At 47.2% G+C, this 21,458-nt stretch overlaps 2 protein-coding genes across 2 annotated transcripts; one reads left to right on the top strand and one right to left on the bottom strand.

Moving 5' to 3' along the window:
• Positions 1 to 14,951: 14,951 nt before the first annotated feature.
• LOC123042269 (SKP1-like protein 11) lies at positions 14,952 to 16,952 on the top strand. Its single transcript, XM_044464757.1, has 2 exons — positions 14,952 to 15,577; positions 16,481 to 16,952. Exons 1-2 carry the CDS (start codon positions 15,044 to 15,046, stop codon positions 16,655 to 16,657), a joined length of 711 nt encoding a protein of 236 aa, XP_044320692.1. The 5' UTR covers positions 14,952 to 15,043; the 3' UTR covers positions 16,658 to 16,952.
• Positions 16,953 to 17,446: 494 nt separating this feature from the next.
• LOC123110759 (uncharacterized) lies at positions 17,447 to 19,595 on the bottom strand. Its single transcript, XM_044531395.1, has 3 exons — positions 19,058 to 19,595; positions 18,495 to 18,968; positions 17,447 to 18,402 (listed from the first exon to the last, which is right to left on the bottom strand). Exons 1-3 carry the CDS (start codon positions 19,421 to 19,423, stop codon positions 17,698 to 17,700), a joined length of 1,545 nt encoding a protein of 514 aa, XP_044387330.1. The 5' UTR covers positions 19,424 to 19,595; the 3' UTR covers positions 17,447 to 17,697.
• Positions 19,596 to 21,458: the final 1,863 nt, after the last annotated feature.

The raw sequence follows: 21,458 nt of genomic DNA, 5'->3' as shown, positions 1-21,458 counted from the left end.
TCATGAAGCTCTCTTCGGAGCAGCAAAACAACATGAAACATGACCTGATTATGACAAAGAAGAACATGGCATGGAGCTACTCAACAAGCTTAACAAAAGTCCCTAAGTGATCTGGGGCCAAAAGGGATCACAAAATATACTAACAAGCACACAAACATAGCAAAAACATAATCAGTTTTCAGACTTAGTGAAAACTGGGACATGCTGAAACATAACTCACGAAGGCATGTAAACGAGCTCGATGCACTCACTACGGTGCAAGTCATGGCAAGGCAAGTATACACCCATAAAGAAGGCACAAAATACAATCTAGAAATGGCAAGAGCAATGGCATAGCATGCACGGATCAACTACAATAACATCGGCAAAATCGCAAACTAGTTGACGATCTGCCCAGATTCACAACGAAGCAAAAGTAGAGCTCGATTGACTCAAGCTAGGGTGCTCCATAATTGCAAACAAAGACATGGATGGATATAGCATAACAAGATTAACAAAACTCTTTTACTGATCATCCTCAAAAGAGGCACGGATCACTAGGAAACAGCATGAACATATGGCATCATGAACTAAATAATCCCAGACTTAGTGAAAACTACTAAGTCCCTGAAAACAGATTTACCGGGTGCCTCACTTTGCAAGCTTGCACAAGTCACCACACACATCCTAAAAATGCATGGGTTGCACCTCTGGAAAGATAACAAGATGCTTAACAAAACATATGAAGGACTCACAGGCATATCATGCACACAACAATCATGGCAAAAATGACAAAAGTCTAAGATGAACTAGCAGATCTGACAATTAACTCACGAAGCCTCCTTCTAGCAGCATTTCGGGCACCAAGATGAGCTCAAATGAAAATGATGCAATGGAATAAAATGATGTACTCGTCGATACGAACATTTTGATATACTATATGCCCAAATGGGAGCTATGGATGCAAAGTTATGGCAGGTCAAAGTGTGCACAAAATTATAAGGGAGAGGGGAAAAAGTCAACCCAGATCTAGGGTTCCTCGCGGGCGCGCGAACCGAGGCGAGATCCGAGCTCGCCGGAGAAGACCTGTTCACCGGAGATGGTGGCCGCCGAGGGAAGGAGAAGCCGGGGCGGCTCCGGCCGGCGTGGATGCGGCGGCGGCGGCGCGTGGAGGCGGCGGCGGTGGAGCGTGGAGGTGGCGGTCGGTGGTGGTGGTGCCCGAGGCGGCGGCAAGGCGAGGTGGTGCGGCGCGGCGGCGGCAGAAGCCGGGCGCGAGGCGGCGGAGGACGGCGGCGCGGGCGGCGGAGGACGGCGGCGGGGCGGATCGGCGTCGGGGACGAGGTCCCGGGTGGCGGCGGCGGTGGCCCGGGCCTCGGGGGCCCAACGCAGGCCGGGCGGGCCGCGCGGGGAGGTGCCGGCGGGGAGGCCACGTGTCGGGAGGAGAGTTGCTGAGGCGGCATCGGATCTGAGATTTTAGGGTTAGGGGGGAGAATGAACCGCGAATTTGTGGAGGGGGGATGTATTTATAGGCATAAGTGGAGCTAGGAGAGTCCAAATGAGGTGCGGTTTTCGGCCACACGATCGTGATCGAACTCTCTAGGACATGGAGCAGAGTTAGGTGGTTTTGGGCCAAATTGGAGGGGTGTTGGGCTGCAACACACGCGAGGCCTTTTCGGTCCCTCGGTTAACCGTTGGAGTATCAAACGAAGTCCAAATGATACGAAACTTGACAGGCGGTCTACCGGTAGTAAACCAAGGCCGCTTGGCAAGTCTCGGTCCAATCCGGAAATGTTTAATCCCCACACACGAAAGAAAGCTAGAATTGGCCACCGGAGGAGAATGAAGCGCCGCAATGCAAAACGGACAACGGGGAAAATGCTAGAATGCATGAGACGAACACGTATGCAAATGCAATGCACATGATGACATGATATGAGATGCATGACAACGAAAAACAACACACGGAGACAAACCCGAACCCGAGAAATAAATATAACTTAACGCCGGAAACGGCAAGAGTTGGAGTACAAATTGGGAAAGTTACATCCGGGGTGTTACAACACTCCACCACTACGAAAAGATCTCGTCCCGAGATCTAGGACTGAAAGAACACCGGGTACTTAGAACGGAGGTGATCCTCGCGTTCCCAGGTAGCTTCATGGTCGGAATGGTGTGACCACTTGACTTTGAGAAATTTGATTGATTTGTTGCGAGTCTTGCGTTCAGACTCTTCAAGAATAGCAACTGGGTGCTCACGATAAGAGAGATCTTCTTGGAGCTCAATGTCCTCGAAGTTGACGGTGCGGTCAGGAGTCTTGAAGCACTTTCGAAGCTGAGAGACATGGAACACGTCATGAACATTTGCAAAGTTTGAAGGAAGCTCGAGTTGATAGGCGAGGTCGCCTCTCTTGCTGACAATCTTGAAAGGTCCCACGTATCTAGGGGCAAGATTCCCTTTGATACCAAAGCGGCGAGTACCTTTCATAGGAGAGACGCGGAGGTAAACATGATCTCCGATCTCAAAAGCCAAATCACGGTGCTTACTATCATAGTAGCTCTTCTGACGGGATTGGGCTGCTTTGAGGTTATCACGAATGACTTTGCACATCTCTTCTACTTCTGTGATTAAGTCATTACCCAAAAGCTGACGTTCACCGGTTTCAGACCAGTTGAGAGGGGTACGACACTTCCTGCCATACAGAATTTCAAATGGGGCCTTGTCTGAACTTGCTTGAAAACTGTTGTTCTAGGAGAATTCAGCATAAGGAAGACAATCCTCCCACTTCATGCCGAAGGAGATCACACAAGCCCTGAGCATATCTTCAAAAATCTGGTTGACACGCTCGACTTGACCGCTTGTTTGAGGATGGAAAGTTGTGCTGAAGCGGATGTTCGTGCCCATGGCCTTCTGAAAAGAATCCCAAAACTTCGAGGTAAAGATGCTGCCACGGTCTGAAGAGATCACTTGAGGAATACCGTGTAGAGAGACAATGCGAGAGGTATAGAGTTCCGCCAATTGAGCTGCAGTGATCGACTCTTTGATAGGCAGAAAATGAGCCACTTTGGTGAGTTTGTCGATGACAACGAATATAGTTGGACTTTGGAAACCCAGTCACGAAGTCCATCTCAATGTGGTCAAACTTCCATTCTGGAATGGCAAGAGGTTGGAGGAGACCAGCTGGCCTTTGGTGTTCTGCCTTCACTCTTCTGCAGACATCACATTCATTCACGAATTGAGCGATCTCGCGCTTCATTCGAGTCCACCAATAAGCCTGCTTAAGGTCCTGATACATCTTCGTGCTCCCAGGGTGGATGGAGAGGAGAGAATTGTGAGCTGCGTTCATGATCACTTTACGGAGGTCACCTTTGGGCACCACAATACGATCCTCGAAGAAAAGAGTGTCCTTGTCATCAAGGCGGTAGCACTTGTACTTGGAGTGACTCTTGGCAATCCCAATCTTCACCTTTTTCACCATAGCATCAAGAAGCTGGGCTTGGCGAATCTGGTCTTCTAAGGTAGGAGAGACTTGAAGGTTGGTGAGGAAACCTTGAGGAACAACTTGCAGATTAAGTTTGCAGAAAGCTTCACAAAGCTCGGGTTGATAAGGCTTGAGAATCAGACTGTTGCAGTAAGCTTTCCTACTCAATGCGTCAGCAATCACATTGGCCTTGCCTGGAGTATACTCGATACTTGGATTATACTCTTGAATCATTTCGACCCATCGAGTTTGCCTGAGGTTGAGATTAGGCTGAGTGAAGATGTACTTGAGACTCTTGTGATCAGTGAAAATGTCCACTTTTCTTCCCAATAAGAGATGTCTCCAAGTCAAAAGAGCATGCACAACTGCCGCCAACTCGAGATCATGAGTGGGGTAGTTCTTCTCATTAGGCTTCAACTGGTGAGAGGTATAAGCAACAACTTTCTTCTCTTGCATCAATACCGCGCAAAGACCTTGGAGAGAGGCATCACAAAAGACCTCGTACGGCTTGGGTTCATCAGGCGGAGTTAGAACTGGAGCAGTCATCAATTTCTCTTTCAAAGTGTTGAAAGCAATGTCACACTCCGGAAACCAAACGTACTTGATGTGCTTCTGGAGAAGATTAGAGAGAGGCTTCGCGATCTTAGAAAAGTTTTCAACGAATCTTCGGCAATAGCTTGCGAGAACAAGGAAGCTACGGAGTTGCTTCACGTTCTGAGGAGGTTCCCAATTCACAATTGCAGACACCTTCTCAGGATTCACGGCAATGCCCTTGGCAGAGATGATATGACCAAGATAAAGAACCTCATCGAGCCAAAATTCACACTTGGAGAACTTGGAGTAGAACTGATGTTCCCTGAGCTTATCAACCATCAAACGCAAGTGTTTGGCATGATCTTCCTTGTTCTTGGAGAAAACCAGAATGTCGTCGAGATAGACCAAAACAAAGTCATTGGTGTAGGCGTTGAAGATGAAGTTCATCATGCGAGAGAACGTCGGAGGAGCGCTGGCGAGGCCAAAAGACATGACAGTGTATTCATATGAACCAAAGCTTGTTCTGAATGCTGTCTTGGGAATATCTTCTTCACGAATGCGAATCTGGTGATAACCCATACGGAGATCAAGCTTTGAGAATACTTGAGCACCTTTGAGTTGTTCGAATAGCTCATTGATGTTGGGAAGTGGGTATTTGTTCTTGATGGTCTTCTTGTTCACTGGACGGTAATCAACACAAAGTTGGTCCGTTCCATCCTTCTTCTTCACAAAAAGAACACCACAACCCCACGGAGAAGAACTAGGCCAGATGAGACCCATTCTCTCTTGCTCATCGAGTTGCTTCTTCAGCTCCTTCAACTCTTCAGGTCCGAGCTTGTAAGGACGTTTGCACACAGGTTCCGTGCCAGGATCAAGATCAATAACGAATTCAACTGGCCGGTGCGGAGGCATTCCTGGGAGCTCTTCTGGAAAGACGTCTTGATATTCGCAAACGACTGGAATTTGAGAGATGGCATCCAATTCACCCTTCTCATTGAGAGAAAACAGATGGATAGTATCATCACGAGCGGCAAAGACAATTACATCATCAAACGAATGAGTCAATTGAATCTGCCTGGCTGCACAATCAAGCTGAGCCTTGTGCTTAGAAAGCCAATCCATCCCGAGAATAAGATCAATATCCGAGTCACCGAGAACCGTTGGAGAAGCCAAGAACTTGTAGTCACCCAAAGTGATAGAAACATCCGGAATGATGGAGTTAGCCTGCATGCGCTTACCGGGAGAAACAACTGCTAAAGGACTAGGCAAAACTTGCGAAACCAATTCATGCCTATTTGTAAACGGTCTCGAGATGAAGCAATGCGATGCACCAGTGTCAAAAAGAACTTTTGCGGGAATATCATTAACAGGAAGGTTACCCATGATCACATCTGACGAGTCCTCTGCCTGAGCTGCATTCATCAAATTGACCTTGGCATGCTTGGGGTTATGCTTGACCACAGCTGTACTTGCCGATCTGACAGGAGGAGGAGGAGGAAGACGCCTCTGGTTGAGACACTTGTTGGCATAGTGACCCTTCTGTTGGCACTTGTTGCACGTGACCTCTGAAAGCGGACGGTGATACGGAGCAGTCGATCTTGGAGGTTGAGACGGAGTCTTGTTCTGAAAGCCAGGGTTGGGTGGGTGGGAAGAACCACTGCCACCTTTGCTCTTCTGCTGAAACGGCTGACGGAATGGAGGAGGAGGAAGCGAAAACTTCTGCTGCTTGGCCACTTGAGTAGAGGAAGAAGGAGTAACATCTCTGACTCGCTTCCTGGAAGCATCACACCTCAACTGAGCAGCCTCTTGCTTCAGTGACATGTTGTAGAACTCATCGTATCTCAACGGCTCAAAGAGGACAAGAGCGAGCTGAATTTCTTCTCTGAGACCACCCCTGAACTGATATATCATGCTCTTCTCATCAGGCACGTCCTGCTTGGCAAAGCGGGCAAGCTTCTGGAACAACTTGTTGTAGTCATAGACAAACAAAGAGCCTTGCTTTAGATTGCGGAATTCCTCACGCTTGCTTTCAACCATGCTCTGCGGAATATGATGAGCTCGGAAATCTCGACGGAAATCATCCCAAGTGATAACACGTCCACCTCTGGAGTCCTTGTACTGCTGGAACCATTCTGCAGCTTGATCTTTGAGTTGGAAGGAAGCGAACTTAACAAAGTCCTCAGGCCTGACGTTACTGCACTCAAAATGCTTACACAGATCCACAAGCCAATCTTCAGCATCGGTTGCCTCAACACAATTGCTGAAAGTCTTTGGCCCATTAGCAAGGAACTGGTTGAGTGTAGCAAAGTGACTCTGATTGCTGCCTTGATTCCCTTGACTGCCTTGATTGCGCTCTTGAAGAATTTGCATGATCAGCTGTGTGTTTGCATTGGTTGCGGCCATCACAGCTTGCCATGCCTCTGGAGGAGGTGGAGGTGGAGGTGGATCAGGATTCGGAGTCGTGCGCGTTGGAGGAGCCATCCTGAAGAGGTTGACCACCATTAGCACATTGACAGATAAATTATTCAAGCTGAATCCAACGGAATGAAAATTGCAACATATAGTCTTCACATCCGAACAAAATAAACGAATGCATTCCTCTTGAAATGGTCACATATCCATAAATTGAGAAGCCACGTAGAATTAAGGTAGAGAAATAAATTAACAAGGTACGGATCAAGAACGAATAATTGGTAAGAAATCCCAATCTCAAACCAATATCCGTGGAATAAGAACTAGAGCTACTAGAATTCCCACCTATGAAACTCCCGAACTTTTCCGGTTATGCAATCAGGTGTTGGGGATACAGGGGAAGCATAATATCTCACCCAAACTAGCATATCCTACATCCAGCTGTATCCATCCTTCAACACATAACCAAGAAACCTTCGGAAACCATCTACCTCAACCTTCGAAAAGCATCCGTTATACAAGTTATGGCGATACTCCCGAACTCCCGCTCCAGTACTGGGTGGCGTCGAGGTTATCTCACCAACGAACTGCATAAAAGAGATTTTCGATGTCGGCGTACTAGACTCAGGTATTCCAGAACTGCAACAATAACATTATGATGACAACACCTCAGAGCTCAACTCCCCGGGACACTTCCACTAAACCCCTGACAGGAGGCACCAAGACAATGTTCTCATCATAAAACCATCGGAACGATTCCAAGATACCCACGTGATCCTAAAAAATTTTTAGTGAAATTTGAGAAGAGAAGAGTCAAAACTCTACGTCAGGATACCTTACCAGAGCGATAAGGAGACTGGGAAGTAAAAAGAATTCCTAAGCTCTCCGATATATAATTCCTAAATGACTCAAAACATTTTTCTAGACACAACTCGGCCGCTAAAAACGATCAAGCAATGGGGCTCCTAAGGTCGGGGAAGGCTCTGATACCAACTTGTAACACCCTCGATGCGACTATAGCTCCCACGTGTCGAGGCACGACTTAGAGATATAATCGCATTGAAGGCATATGTCGCAAGTTAGGCAATCTTCACAAACATCCCATGTAATGTAATAATAAAAGGGGAGATAACATAGTTGGCTTACACTCGCCACGTCAATCAAGTACATAAAAACATTACAGGGCACCCCTCTAGTACTTCTTTGGCCCAACGTGTGTCTTCTAACCCAGAAAAATTCTCCAAAAAGTTCCGTTGCGTTGGGACTCCATTTGGTATTGATTTTTTGTGAAGTAAAAACAAGAAAAAAAATAGCAACTGGCACTAGGCACTATGTCAATAGGTTAGTCCCAAAAAATGATATAAAATTGCTATAAAATGATTGTAAAACATCCAAGAATGATAATATAACAGCATGGAACAATCAAAAGTTATAGATACGTTGGAGACTATTAGGGTACGTACCGCCCGAACTGGCTTGTAGGTAGCAAAACCAACATCTCTAAGTTCGCTAGGGAAGTGAGACACCTTGCCTTAAAAAGTGATGAAAACAAGTCTCCGAGGGACCAATCTTTGTAGAATCCACCCCGGATTGCCAGGGTGGAGTCATCAACGCCATTGTACTCCCACATCGGCTGAGCCTAGTCTTGGAGGGATTGGATTCCTTGGCTGAGCTCCACCATCATCATGTCAACCAACATAATCATTTGTGATGTAATAGAGTCACCTTCTCGACCAGCTTGCCAACAATGGTGGAGTCTTCTTGCACCTAGCACCTTAGTCACTAGCAAAATGTCTTCTTGTGCGTGATCGGCTCGAAGGGGGTAATGACACCAATCTGAGGAGGATCAGTGAGTGGGTTGTCAGGGAGATATAGTGAACCACTCTTCCTACATTATTATTCATCTCCTCGGGCATGCCCTACAGATACCCTGTTCTAGCTACTACGATGATGACAGAGCCACCACAGTCAAGCCCCTGCCTCCGTTTGAATCGAGATTGTACGCACAAATTTTTACGCCACAAATCGAAGTATCGCTGGCAGCTGAGGAAGGCCTCACATAGTGTAACATAGCACACTATGCGAATGATAGAATTTTGGGAACGATGGTGGAGTTGAAGGTAGTAGAAGTGAAGAAGACCTCACAAGAAGGGGTGGATTGGAAAGCTTGGACCCCAGATCAAGAAGGACATGAAACATACTCGGTTAGTGCCTTGGGGGTTAGGGATGGACTCTACAGGGTATCCTGATCGACGATGATGAGTCCAAGACACGTATATGTGACTTCTGGTCATGGGAGATAACCGACATTAGAAAGCCGGTCTAGTTGATACTGTGCAAAGCTTCCACTCCGTCTTAGGAATAACTGCTCCCCGGGATGACGTGTCAATAGCTTTGCTCGTGGTCGCAGATTACCTTGGCTGGCGACCACCGGCCATGTGGGGCGGTGAAGCGGTGCCTTGGTAGAAGCACTAGGTGCGTGACAGGGTTTGGGTGCTAGAGCTTGAGGAGGAAGATGAATACATGGGAGAATGAGAGCATAAAGCCCCCGTCATCACCTTTCACCCATGCTTGAACGACTATAGAAGTGGAAGGATTCAGATGACTTGACGTATACTCCAAGAAACTGGATTCGTAGGAGACTTGGCTTCCTAGTACGTAGCCGAGGAGGACATTAGATTACTATCTATATAAACCGAGGGGTGAGGCTCGTAGAAGACATTACACTATGCTCTCTTGGTAGACGTATGTACTCTGTACTTACTCCAACATAATAAACACACAAGTAGGACTCTGGGTATTATCTCCTCAGTGAGCGCGAACCTGGGTAAAACCTCATATCCCTATTACCATCGTAGCTAGAGACTAAGCTTGGGACCCCATACCTCGAGATCTACCGGATTTACCCCTGTTAATGTCGGCTTGATGAAGCGATGGTGTGGCGATACCGGCGTAGGTCGAAATCTGTGGAGCAAGGATGTCGTGCGATATCAGTGTCAATGAAAAGTACCTCGGAAAAGGCTCAAATTTTATAGGCACGTGCTTAAAATCGTAGCATAATACCCCACAAAAATTCTCCTCAATCTAAGGTCGTCTTATTAGACGCTTATGGAAAGATGAACTAGGGTCGAATTTGTTTGTATGGAAATTAGATTTGCAAATTTGATGCACTTTTTGTACATTTTCCAGAGTTTAGACCTTTGGATTTGACCATCATTCAAAGATATAACAATCACAACTTATCCAGAGTTTAGAACTTTTTGTTTTCTTTCGCTAACGGAGCTTACAAGTTTTCTGTTAAGTTTTGTGTTGTGAAGTTTTCAAGTTTTGAGTAAAGATTCGATGGATTATGGAACAAGGAGTGGAAAGAGCCTAAGCTTGGGGATGCCCAAGGCACCCTAAGGTAATATCCAAGGACACCAAAAATCCTAAGCTTGGGGATGCCCCGGAAGGCATCCCCTCTTTCGTCTTCGTTCATCGGTAACTTACTTGGAGCTATATTTTTATTCACCACATGATATGTGTTTTGCTTGGAGCGTCAATTTATTTTGTTAGGTTTTTATTGATGTTTGAATAAAATACCAATATCTGAAATTATTAAATGAGAGAGTCTTCACATAGTTGCATAATTATTCGACTACTCATTGAGCTTCACTTATATTTTTCGGAGTAGTTTGTCGTTTGCTCTAGTGCTTCACTTATATCTTCTTAGAGCATGGTGGTAGTTTTATTTTTAAGAAATAATTGATCTCTCATGCTTCACTTATATTATTTTGAGAGTCTTTAGAACAGCATGGTAGTTTGCTTTGGTTATGAAACTAGTCCTAATATGATGGGCATCCAAGAGGGATATAATAAAAACTTTCATATAGAGTGCATTGAATACTATGAGAAGTTTGATGCTTGATGATTGTTTTGAGATATGGAGGTAACAATATCAAAGTCGTGCTAGTTGAGTAGTTGTGAATTTGAGAAGTGCTTGTGTTGAAGTTTGCAAGTCCTGTAGCATGCACGTATGGTAAATGTTATGTAACAAATTTGAAACATGGGGTGTTCTTTGATTGTCTTCCTTATGAGTGGCGGTCGGGGACGAGCGATGGTCTTTTCCTACCAATCTATCCCCCTAGGAGCATGCGCATAGTGACGAGGTTTTTGATGACTTGTAGATTTTTGCAATAAGTATGTGAGTTCTTTATGACTAATATTGAGTCCGTGGATTATACGCACTCTCACCCTTCCATCATTGCTAGCCTCTTCGGTACCGTGCATTGCCCTTTCTCACATTGAGAGTTGGTGCAAACTTCGCCGGTGCATCTAAACCCCGTGATATGATACGCTCTTTCACACATAAACCTCCTCATATCTTCCTCAAAGCAGCCACCATACCTACCTATTATGGCATTTCCATAGCCATTCCGAGATATATTGCCATGCAACTTTCCACCATTCCGTTTATCATGACACATTCATCATTGTCATATTGCTTAGCATGATCATGTAGTTGACATAGTATTTATGGCAAAGCCACCGTTCATAATTCTTTCATACATATCACTCTTGGTTCATTGCATATCCCAGTACACCGCCGGAGGCATTCATATAGAGTCATACTTTGTTCTAGTATCGAGTTGTAATCATTGAGTTGTAAATAAATAGAAGTGTGATGATCAACATTTTCTAGAGCATTGTCCCAAGTGAGGAATAAAAAAGAAAGGCCATAAAAAAAGAGAAGGCCCAAAAAAGAGAAAGGCCATAAAAAAAGAGAAGGCCCAGAAAAATGAGAGAAAAAGAGAGAAGGGACAACGCTACTATCCTTTGCCACACTTGTGCTTCAAAGTAGCACCATAATCCTCATGATAGAGAGTCTCTTGTTTTGTCACTTTCATATACTAGTGGGAATTTTTCATTATAGAACTTGGCTTGTATATTCCAACAATGGGCCTCCTCAAGTGCCCTAGGTCTTCGTGAGCAAGCAAGTTGGATGCACACCCACTTAGTTTCTTTTGTTGAGCTTTCATACATTTATAGCTCTAGTGCATCCATTGTATGGCAATCCCTACTCCTCGCATTAACATCAATTGATGGGCATCTCCATAGCCCATTGATTAGCCTCATTGATGTGAGATTTTCTTCCTTTTGTCTTCTCCACATAACCCCCATCATCATATTCTATTCCACCCATAGTTCTATGTCCATGGCTCGCGCTCATATATTGCGTGAAAGTTTATAGGTTTGAGATTACTAAAGTACGAAACAATTGCTTGGCTTGTCATCAGAATTGTGCATGATGAGAGCATTCTTGTGTGACGAAAATGGAGCATGACTAAACTATATGATTTTGTAGGGATGAACTTTCTTTGGCCATGTTATTTTGAGAGGACCTAATTGCTTAGTTAGTATGCTTGAAGCATTATTATTTTTATGTCAATACGAACTTTTGTCTTGAATCTTTTGGATCTGAATATTCATACCACAACTAAGAAGAATTACATTGAAATTATGCCAAGTAGCACTCCGCATCAAAAATTCTGTTTTTATCATTTACCTACTCGAGAACGAGCATGAATTAAGCTTGGGGATGCTGATACGTCTCCAACGTATCTATAATTTTTGATTGCTCCATGCTATATTATCTACTATTTTAGATGTTTATGGGCTTTATTATACACTTTTATATCATTTTTGGGACTAACCTATTAACCCAGAGCCCAGTGCTAGTTTCTATTTTTACCTTGTTTTAGAATATCGCAGAAAAGGAAAACCAAACGGAGTCCAATTGACTGGAAACTTCACGGAACTTATTTTTGGATCAGTAGATGCCTAGAAGACTTGGAGTGCACGTTAGGGGATCTACCAGGAGGCCACGAGGCAGGGGGCGCGCCCTCCACCCTCGTGGGCCCCTTGTGGCCCCCCTGACGTACTTCTTCCACCTATATATCTCCATATACCCTAAAACCATCAGGGAGCATAATAAATCGGGAGTTCCGCCGCTAGAAGCCTCCGTAGCCACCAAAAGCCAATCTAAACCCGTTCCGGCACCCTACCGGAGGGGGAATCCCTCTCCGATGGCCATCTTCATCATCCCGGTGCTCTCCATGACGAGGAGGGAGTAGTCTCCCTCGGGGCTGAGGGTATGTACCAGTAGCTATGTGTTTGATCTCTCTCTCTCTCTCTCTCTCTCTCTCTCTCTCTCGTGTTCTTAAGGTGGTACGATCTTGATGTATCGCGAGCTTTGCTATTATATTTGGATCCTATGATGTTTCCTCCCCCCTCTACTCTCTTGTAATGGATTGAGTTTCCCCTTTGAAGTTATCTTATCGGATTGAGTCTTTAAAGATTTGAGAACACTTGATATATGTCTTGCCGTGCGTATCTGTGATGACAATGGGATATCACGTGATTCACTTGATGTATGTTTTGATGATCAACTTGCGGGTTTCGCCCATGAACCTATGCATAGGGGTTGGCACATGTTTTCGTCGTGATTCTCCGGTAGAAACTTTGGGGCACTCTTTGAGGTTCTATGTGTTGGTTGAATAGATGAATCGGAGATTGTGTGATGCATATCGTATAATCATACCCAGGGATACTTGAGATGACATTGGAGTATCTAGGTGACATTAGGGTTTTGGTTGATTTGTGTCTTAAGGTGTTATTCTAGTACAAACTCTAGGGTTGTTTGTGACACTTATAGGAATAGCCCAACGGATTGATTGAAAAGAATAACTTGGAGGTGGTTTCGTATCCTACCATAATCTCTTTGTTTGTTCTCCATATTAGTGACTTTGGAGTGACTCTTTGTTGCATGTTGAGGTATAGTTATGTGATCCAATTATGTTATCATTGTTGAGAGGACTTGCACTAGTGAAAGTATGAACCCTAGGCCTTGTTTCCTAGCATTGCAATACCGTTTACGCTCACTTTTATTATTAGTTACCTTGCTGTTTTATATTTTCAGATTACAAATACTCATATCTACTATCCATATACCACTTGTATCACCATCTCTTCGCCGAACTAGTGCACCTATACAATTTACCATTGTACTGGGTGTGTTGGGGGCACAAGAGACTCTTTGTTATTTGGTTGTAGAGTTGCTTGAGAGAGACCATCTTCATCCTACGCCTCCTACGGATTGATAAACCTTAGGTCATCCACTTGAGGGAAATTGGCTACTGTCCTACAAACCTCTGTATTTGGAGGCCCAACAACGTCTACAAGAAGAAGGTTGTGTAGTAGACATCATCCTCTTGCGTAGAACGATTTGGAACGACCCATTTGTATTTCGAAATGACACCAGTCACGACCGACGGCTTGTTCCCTCCTACGAGCAGGGCGGGTGGCTCGGAGGCGATCGCCAGGCCAGACGTGCCCAAGTCCATGTCGACGACCTCCTTCTCCGTTGTTTCCCAAACACGTTGTCGGGCACCCTACTCCTTCCGGGAAATGTTCTCCGTCTTGCAAATGGCGATGGTGGGTAATGCGATACTCGACGTCGACATCTAGGACAACCGACGAGGACGACATCACGGACAGGGAGGAAGGGTGGAGGAAGGCAACAACTCAGATGCGAGAAATGAATGACGAACACGAGAGCAGGGCGGTCGATTAGATGGACTTTGTCAATTTGAAGCATATTTGGAGTAGGTCCGATCTGTAGGAGGACCCGACATGACAGAGGCATCTAGGCGTCCCCAAATTCGCCTCAGATATGTATTGGGTTTCACGGTTGCCGAATAACACACATGCTTGATGTGACTTTGAGAAATCTGGTTGGATGCCTATTTTGTGAGCGAGCACAGACCGAGTTGTTCGCTCGAATGTTTGGAGAAGGGTCTGCCGGTTGCAGATGTTCTTATGGTGCTAAACCAGATAGAGGAAAACTTGTTTCCTAAGTGAACTGAGCTTAGCTCAGATGGTTTGGTTCCTTGTGCTGGAACCAGTCCATGGGGTTCAAGTTTTAGACTTGATACTGTGTATGCATTTTTCTGGATTTATTTCAGTCATTTCTGCGATGTTCGTTCAGTGAGAGGAGACATTTTCGTCAAGTGCGAGACGTCTACGATGACTACTTTAATCCAAGATATTGTGCTGAGCCACGATTTGAAATGTGTTTATAGAGATCGAGTGTGCATACATGCATTTAAAGCAACCTATGCAATTCTAAATACCACCCGTTATCCAAAGAAAAAAACCTATGCGCCGCCGGTTCCCCGCCTCCCCTTCCCCTCCTCCCCCGCCGCCGCCGACAGCCGTCGTCGGGCTTGCTCATGCGGCGGTAGGCGGCGGCGGGGGCTTCCCCGCGCACCCGCCTCGACCTCTAGAGAGCCCCCCACCCCGCATTCGGCATCGCCGCCCGCTTCCCCTGCTCCCCTGGTGGCCGCTGAGGCCAGCCCTCTGCGGCGGCTGTAGCCGCCGGTGTTGTCGCCCCGCGCCTGCCCTGCGTCGAGTTGTTTAGGACAGATCCCCCCGTCAGATCCGGCCGCCTCGGCCCTAGGATCGGGGCCAGCTACTCCGATCTGGCGGCTGGTGGGCCCTCGTTCTTTGGATAACGTTTTTTTTTTGGAAGACCCCCGGTTGAAGTTCTTTCCCTTCCCTACAAACGCGAAGAAACCCCAAATCCCCCAAAGCCCCCAACCATGGATTCCACTGCCGACCTCAAGGGCAAGCGCCCTCTCTTGCAGCCTGACGACGTGTCTGCCGCCGCCGCTGCCGCGGCGGTGCCGGATGAGGCGGAGGCGAAGCCCTCGTCTTCTTCGGAGGAGGTGAAGGAGGCGGAGCCGGGGACAGAGAAGCAGGAGGAAAAGCCCGCCTTGGTGCTGGTGGCCGAGGACGGCGTGGAGGTGTGCATCTCGGAGCCCGCGGCGCGGATGTCGCAGATGCTCAGCCACATGATGGAGGACGGCTGCGCTGACGGCCGCATCCCAACCGCCAACATCCACTCCGACATCCTCGAGATGGTCGTTGAGTACTGCGAGAAGCACGGGCCGTTCTACGACCCCGAGGCCTCTGAGCGCGACCGGTACCCCTTCCCGCCCTTCCCCGTCGAGCTCACCCCTACCGTCTCCTCCATCAAGCCCGTCACCTACGTCGACCCGGACCCCCACGGTCTCAAGGACTGGGACAGCGACTTCATCTCCCTCGACAACTCCACCCTCTTCGAGATCATCCTGGTAAAGCGACCTAGCCGATTGTTTACATTCTTTGCTCTATATTCTACCCCAAGTAAGAAAATGCGATGAAATCGAAATCTTTATGAGTAGTATGTGTTGTGAATAGCAACGATGGTATATGTGCAAATAGAAGGAAAGTTCGGTCGGTAACTGTGCGCACAATGTGGAATAGCTCATAGATTTTGATAACGGTTGCAGACTCCAAACATGACTACATAGATAAAATAGTTGAACAGAAAAATGGCCAGTAACCATGATCATTTGGCAAATGGGGCAAATGTATTACTATGATTTTTCTTTTCACGAATATGCAAAAGACTTGTGTATTACTCCCTCCGTATCAAAATATAAGACGTTTTCTGACACTAAAAAACGTCTTATATTTTGACACAGGGAGTATTTCATTACTAGGGAGGTCATTACAGACACATACATGTGCTCATACAATATGACGCATACATGGGTGCTCAACGGAGCACAACCGGAGGAGTGCAATTGATTAAGAATCTACGACCTATGCGCATTATGATGTGAGAATCAGAACTACAGGGAACATAATGTATGGAATGTTTTGGTCATGATGCAAATTATAGATGTGAAATGTTGGAAGGAGCATCAATAATTGTCCAAAGAGTTTAATTAATTTTACAAACCACAATAAAATTGTATAGGAAGGAAGCAATATTTGATTGAACAGAGAGGAATTAAGAGAGATAGATAGAGGGAACGGGCATAGGAAAGTCTATGTGTCAGTGATTTGTTAGATCTGATGTGCACAGTGCAGTGAATTTTTTTGTGTGTGTTTGTGGTGGTTAATTGTAATGGTGGCAAAATAACTAGTGTGGTTTTTCTATGCAAGATATATAGATTGGGGATAAATTTATTTGATTGGGGTTTGTGCAGGCCGCAAACTACTTGAACATTGAGGATCTGCTGGACCTGGGCACCTCGGCTGTGGCTGACAAGATGAGGGGGAAAAAGCCAGAGGAGATCCGTGAAATCTTTGAGATCGAGAACGACTACACACCAGAGCAGGAGGCTGAAGTCAGGAAGGAGAATGCATGGGCCTTTGAGAACTAAAAGATGATGGTTGATCTATCTTTTGTCTATGCTGCTATTCTTGGTTTCAAGTACAAGTCCTTACCTCCAGTTCTGTTCCAAGTAGTTTGATAGATAGATAGATAGATGGATGAGTCGGTGAAAATAGAAAACTGAGAAGCACCGTATGGGTTAGTTAATCATTGTATACAGCAGAGTTTTGGTGTGAATTGTGGATGTGTGGATGGATGGTTTCGAAATGGTTGAATCGGCAGAACCTTAATGGCAACCTGTGTTCAATTAAGTTATACTATTCGCCAATTGCACATTTTTTGCAGTTAAGTTGTTGCTGGATCGTATCTTGGATAACCTGTTTGGTTACATTTTATTGTTGGTGTTGCCATGCTTGGCCTTATCTACGTATTGGGAACCTGTGTGTTGTACACAATTAATTCTGTAGAGTAGGACACAGTTGTTTGGTCTGAGCAGAAATTATCACCTTGAGTTTATAGATAAGTTGGAGAAAACTGCAGACTAGGGTACAAATTAAGCTTGTAACATATGATGCATGTTTTTTTGTGTAAATGTCTCCTGTCTGTTGAGAAATGTTTGTGGTTTTTGAGCAAGGCTTTGTAACAGGGGAAAATGCAGTATATACAAACTAGACTTGGTGCTTGTATAGTGTTTAATTTAATATAGTTTTGGCCATTTGAAACTTGGTAAACTATTCTATCTATTCGTAGTTTGTATTATCTTGTAGGCATGTATAGAATTTTCATATTAATATATGGCTGTTGCCTGCGAAGGACATTCATGTTCTAACTTGCAAGAGATGCATAGAAGATACATCAGGTACTAGCATCTTTCCATTCTGTGTTTTTTTGGGTGGCTTATGGCATTAAGCTTTCTAATTCCATTGTGCTACGCAATTCCATAGGAGCAATTTCACAGCTCAAACATTTCTGTGCCACGAACTAGCAAGATTTCCAGTCAGCTGCTGAGCAGTCAAACAAGAATAGCTGCAGTTGCAGGGAAGAAGAGAGAACATAAATCATGCATTGTGAAGAAGCTGCAGGTGATCATCACATGAACCAGGTCGACCGCAGGACCAACGCCGGAGTCCGCTTCTCCCCCTCCATGACATACACCAGGCCGGGCTGCAGCTTGCCGCCCCTGCCGAGGTTGAAGCTGAGGAATCCTTCCAGGTGCGGGCAGTGCGTATCCCCCTCCGCCGTGCCGCCCATCCTCACTCCCCATCCCAGCTCATGCTCAGGGGTGTCGGACAGGCAGCAGCCCCACCGCACCGGCCCACGCCCGCACCACCCTTCCATCTCAACCCAGCCTTGTGCTCTCATGGCTTCAAACAGCTCACACTCCACCATCGCAGCAGCGATTGACTGCGCAGGCCTGGGCCCCGGTCCTTGTGACGCAGGGTCTGTCCTCGGCATGGGAGCAAGAAGAATGTCCGGAGGAGTGCTCCTTTGTGGTTTTAGGCTGCCAAAGGGAATGGCAAGCGTCCCGAGGTTGTTGAGCCGGGACAACAGCGGGCGGATCTGCCATAGCCCCGACAAGCTGAGCTTGACATCTTGGGCCGGTTCGTAGCGCACCTGCCCAAACGTTGTCATGCGGTTAGCCACCCCATGATCGCCGTCCTGTGCCCCTGAACCGAAGACAAGCTCGGCGAGCGACACGGTGAAGTTGGACCCCCTCATACTGAAACCAGCGGCACAGTTGTGTTGTTCCGAGAACGAAGGCGGACCGTCGAGAGAGGCCTGGCTCCGGAGATTCTGACAAGAAAACCTCAACCGGATTAACTCGCCGAGATGCGCCAGTGGAAAAAAAAGATCTCTGGCCAGATGCTGGACATGGGAGACGTTACCTGGATCAAGCTCCTGCCGTGCAGGAAGCCGTTGCATTGAGCTCCGAAGGGAACCAGGATGATGGACAGCCAGTGGTTGACGTGGGCGCAGTACTGCAACCTGGTCAGCTCCAAAGGCCTCCTCTCGGTGTCTTCTTCCCTGACGCTCGCGCCTATCCCGAGCCTGGTGGAGAACTCTGCTGCAATGGTGTCGCTGCCCCTGGTCTTGGACTCCAGCACGAACCTGGAGTTGAGGCCCGTCCTGTTCCCCGCCTCGCCGAGGATCTCCCTGGCCTGGTCGAACTCTTCGTCGTCGACGAGGAGCAGCGCCCCGACCGCGTCAAGCACGACCTTCGCCCGGACCGGGAGCTCCGGGAAGTGGAACCCCTTGCCGCTCCTGCACATGGAAAGGATGCGGTCGATCTGCTCGTGCTTGTCCATGAGCCTCATCACATCAGGGAACGTCTCGCGCTGCAGCCGCTTCATGATTTCACCCTGCAGCCAAAGCCAAAGGCAACGCCAGTGAGACTACAAGATGCTCGGTCGTGTTGGTGAATCACAGTACGGCATTATAAAAGTTATACAGGATGGTTGCGGTGATGCTGCTGCTGCGGCGGCTGCTGCTGCTGCTGAGACGTCGGCGGCCCTGGAGGAGACGCACGTCGGGAGTTGCCCCGGAAGGCTCCGCGAATGAACGACTCCCCGGACCTGAGCAGACTCAGGACGCCGTCCAACACCGTGGGCCTCGGGTTGGCTCTGGCCGCCGGTGGTACGAGCGCCTGCTCCGGCACCGGTGGTGGCAGCAAAAGAAGCGGAGGAGGCAGCGCAGGGTCGGAGGAGGCCATGGCGGCGCTGTCGCGCTGCTGCCGCTTCCTTAAGGACACGTCACAGGTGGATATCCGCTCGAAGAAACCAAGTGGCGGCGCGTCAGGCTGCTGCTGCTGTGCCATGCTCCGCTAGAAGAAGGCGACCTCGGGAGACAGACCGGCGGTTCGCTTCCCGCCTTTTTCTTTTCTTCACGGTGCCTTCTTCGGTTATTCCCCTTGAGGCTTTTGCTTTTTGTCGCTTTAGCTTTCGCTTTTTTGTTTTATTGGTTACCTGTGTACTGTGCATTCAAAAGGAGAGGAGAGGCGTTTACACAGGAGCAAGCAATCGCTCAATCTCATATTGCAAAAGATCCGTTCATTTCTGGGTGCACTAGCAGTATGAGAATAGGTTTAGGGTTTCCCGTGAGGCAAAGCCTCTCCACGTTTTTCTATATATAATGATCAGCATATACAAGTTACATACGTACATAATACGTGTACATGACACGCTAGACCTATTTTAACATACCCCCTCAATCTGAACTTCTACTCTGTATAAGGTTTAGATTGGTACTAAATCGGTCTAGCATCTGTCGAGTGACTGGCTTGGTAAATACATCAGCCAGCTGATCATTAGAAGAAATGAACCTGACCTCAAGAGCTCCAGAAGCAACACGCTCACGCACAAAGTGAAAATCAATCTCAATGTGCTTGGTGCGTGCATGAAAAACTGGGTTGGCAGTCATATATGTGGCTCCTAAATTATCACACCATAGAACAGGAACACGCTGCTGGGAAACACCAAGCTCCTTGAGTAGTGATTCTACCCAGATGGCCTCAGCAGCTCCATTTGCCAAAGCTTTGTACTCGGCCTTCGTACTAGATCTCGACACTGTCGGTTGCTTCTTAGAACTCCAGGAGATGAGATTGGGGCCAACAAAGATGGCAAAGCCTCCAGTGGATCGTCGATCATCAGGACACCCAGCCCAGTCTGCGTGAGTGAAAATACTAATGCTGGTGGAGACAGCCTTCCGAAACTTCAATCCAGTTTGCAATGTTCCCTTTACATAGTGCAGAATGCGCTTAACAGCTTCCCAATGAACATCAGTGGGCTGTGAGAGAAACCGGCATACCTTGTTCACTGCAAATGAAATATCTGGGCGAGTAAGAGTCAAATACTGCAATCCACCAACGATACTGCGATACCGGAAAGAATCATCGGCACCAAGAGGCTGTCCAGACACCCGTGCAAGCTGGTCGGAGGTAGACAACGGTGTGGAAGTGGGCTTACAATTCTCCATGTCCACTCGGTGTAAAAGATCCATGGCATACTTCCGTTGTGTCAAGGTCATCCCCCCTGAATTGTATGACGCTTCCAAGCCAAGAAAGTACTCCAACAGCCCAAGATCCTTGATAGGAAAGGTGGCCGCAAGTGAATGAACAAGACCGTCAACTGCACGGGGAGAAGATCCAGCAATAACGATATCATCCACGTAGACAAGCATATAGATCTGAACATCCCGATGGCAGAAGAAGAACAGAGAGGCGTCGGCTCGGGAGGGAACAAAACCCAACTGGAGAAGACGGGAACTGAGCCGAGCATACCAGGCGCGAGGAGACTGTTTGAGTCCATAGAGAGCCCGCTGCAACTTGCACACATGAGAGGGATACCGAGCGTCCTCAAAACCTGGTGGCTGCTGCATGTAGACATCCTCAGACAAGTAACCATGAAGGAAAGCGTTGCTGACATCAATCTGTCGGAGGATCCAGCCGCGAGACACAGCCAGAGCAAGAACCAGTCGAACGGTGGCTGGCTTGACAACCGGACTAAACGTATCACCATAGTCAATGCCAAGCTGCTGTGTGAAGCCACGCGCGACCAAACGAGCTTTATGCTTATCAATGGAGCCATCCGAACGATGCTTAGTCTTGAAAATCCACTTGCTCCCAACGACATTAACACCACGTAGACGAGGCACAAGAACCCAAGTCCTGTTGCGACGAAGGGCGTCGAGCTCATCCAGCATCGCGGTGCGCCAAGCATGCTCACGGAGGGCATCGCGGTGAGAGACAGGCAAAACGTGAAAAGCACGACGGCGAGGGTCGTAGCGGACAGTTCCATCAGTTGGGACAAGCGCACGACGAGTATGATCTCGGGTACGCGTGACCATGGTGTGAC

This window comes from Triticum aestivum, chromosome 1A (assembly GCF_018294505.1).
Source record: "Triticum aestivum cultivar Chinese Spring chromosome 1A, IWGSC CS RefSeq v2.1, whole genome shotgun sequence".
NCBI classification, from domain to species: domain Eukaryota; kingdom Viridiplantae; phylum Streptophyta; class Magnoliopsida; order Poales; family Poaceae; genus Triticum; species Triticum aestivum.
The sequence above is the reverse complement of the archived record's forward strand: the minus strand, read 5'-3'. Positions and strand labels throughout refer to the sequence as shown.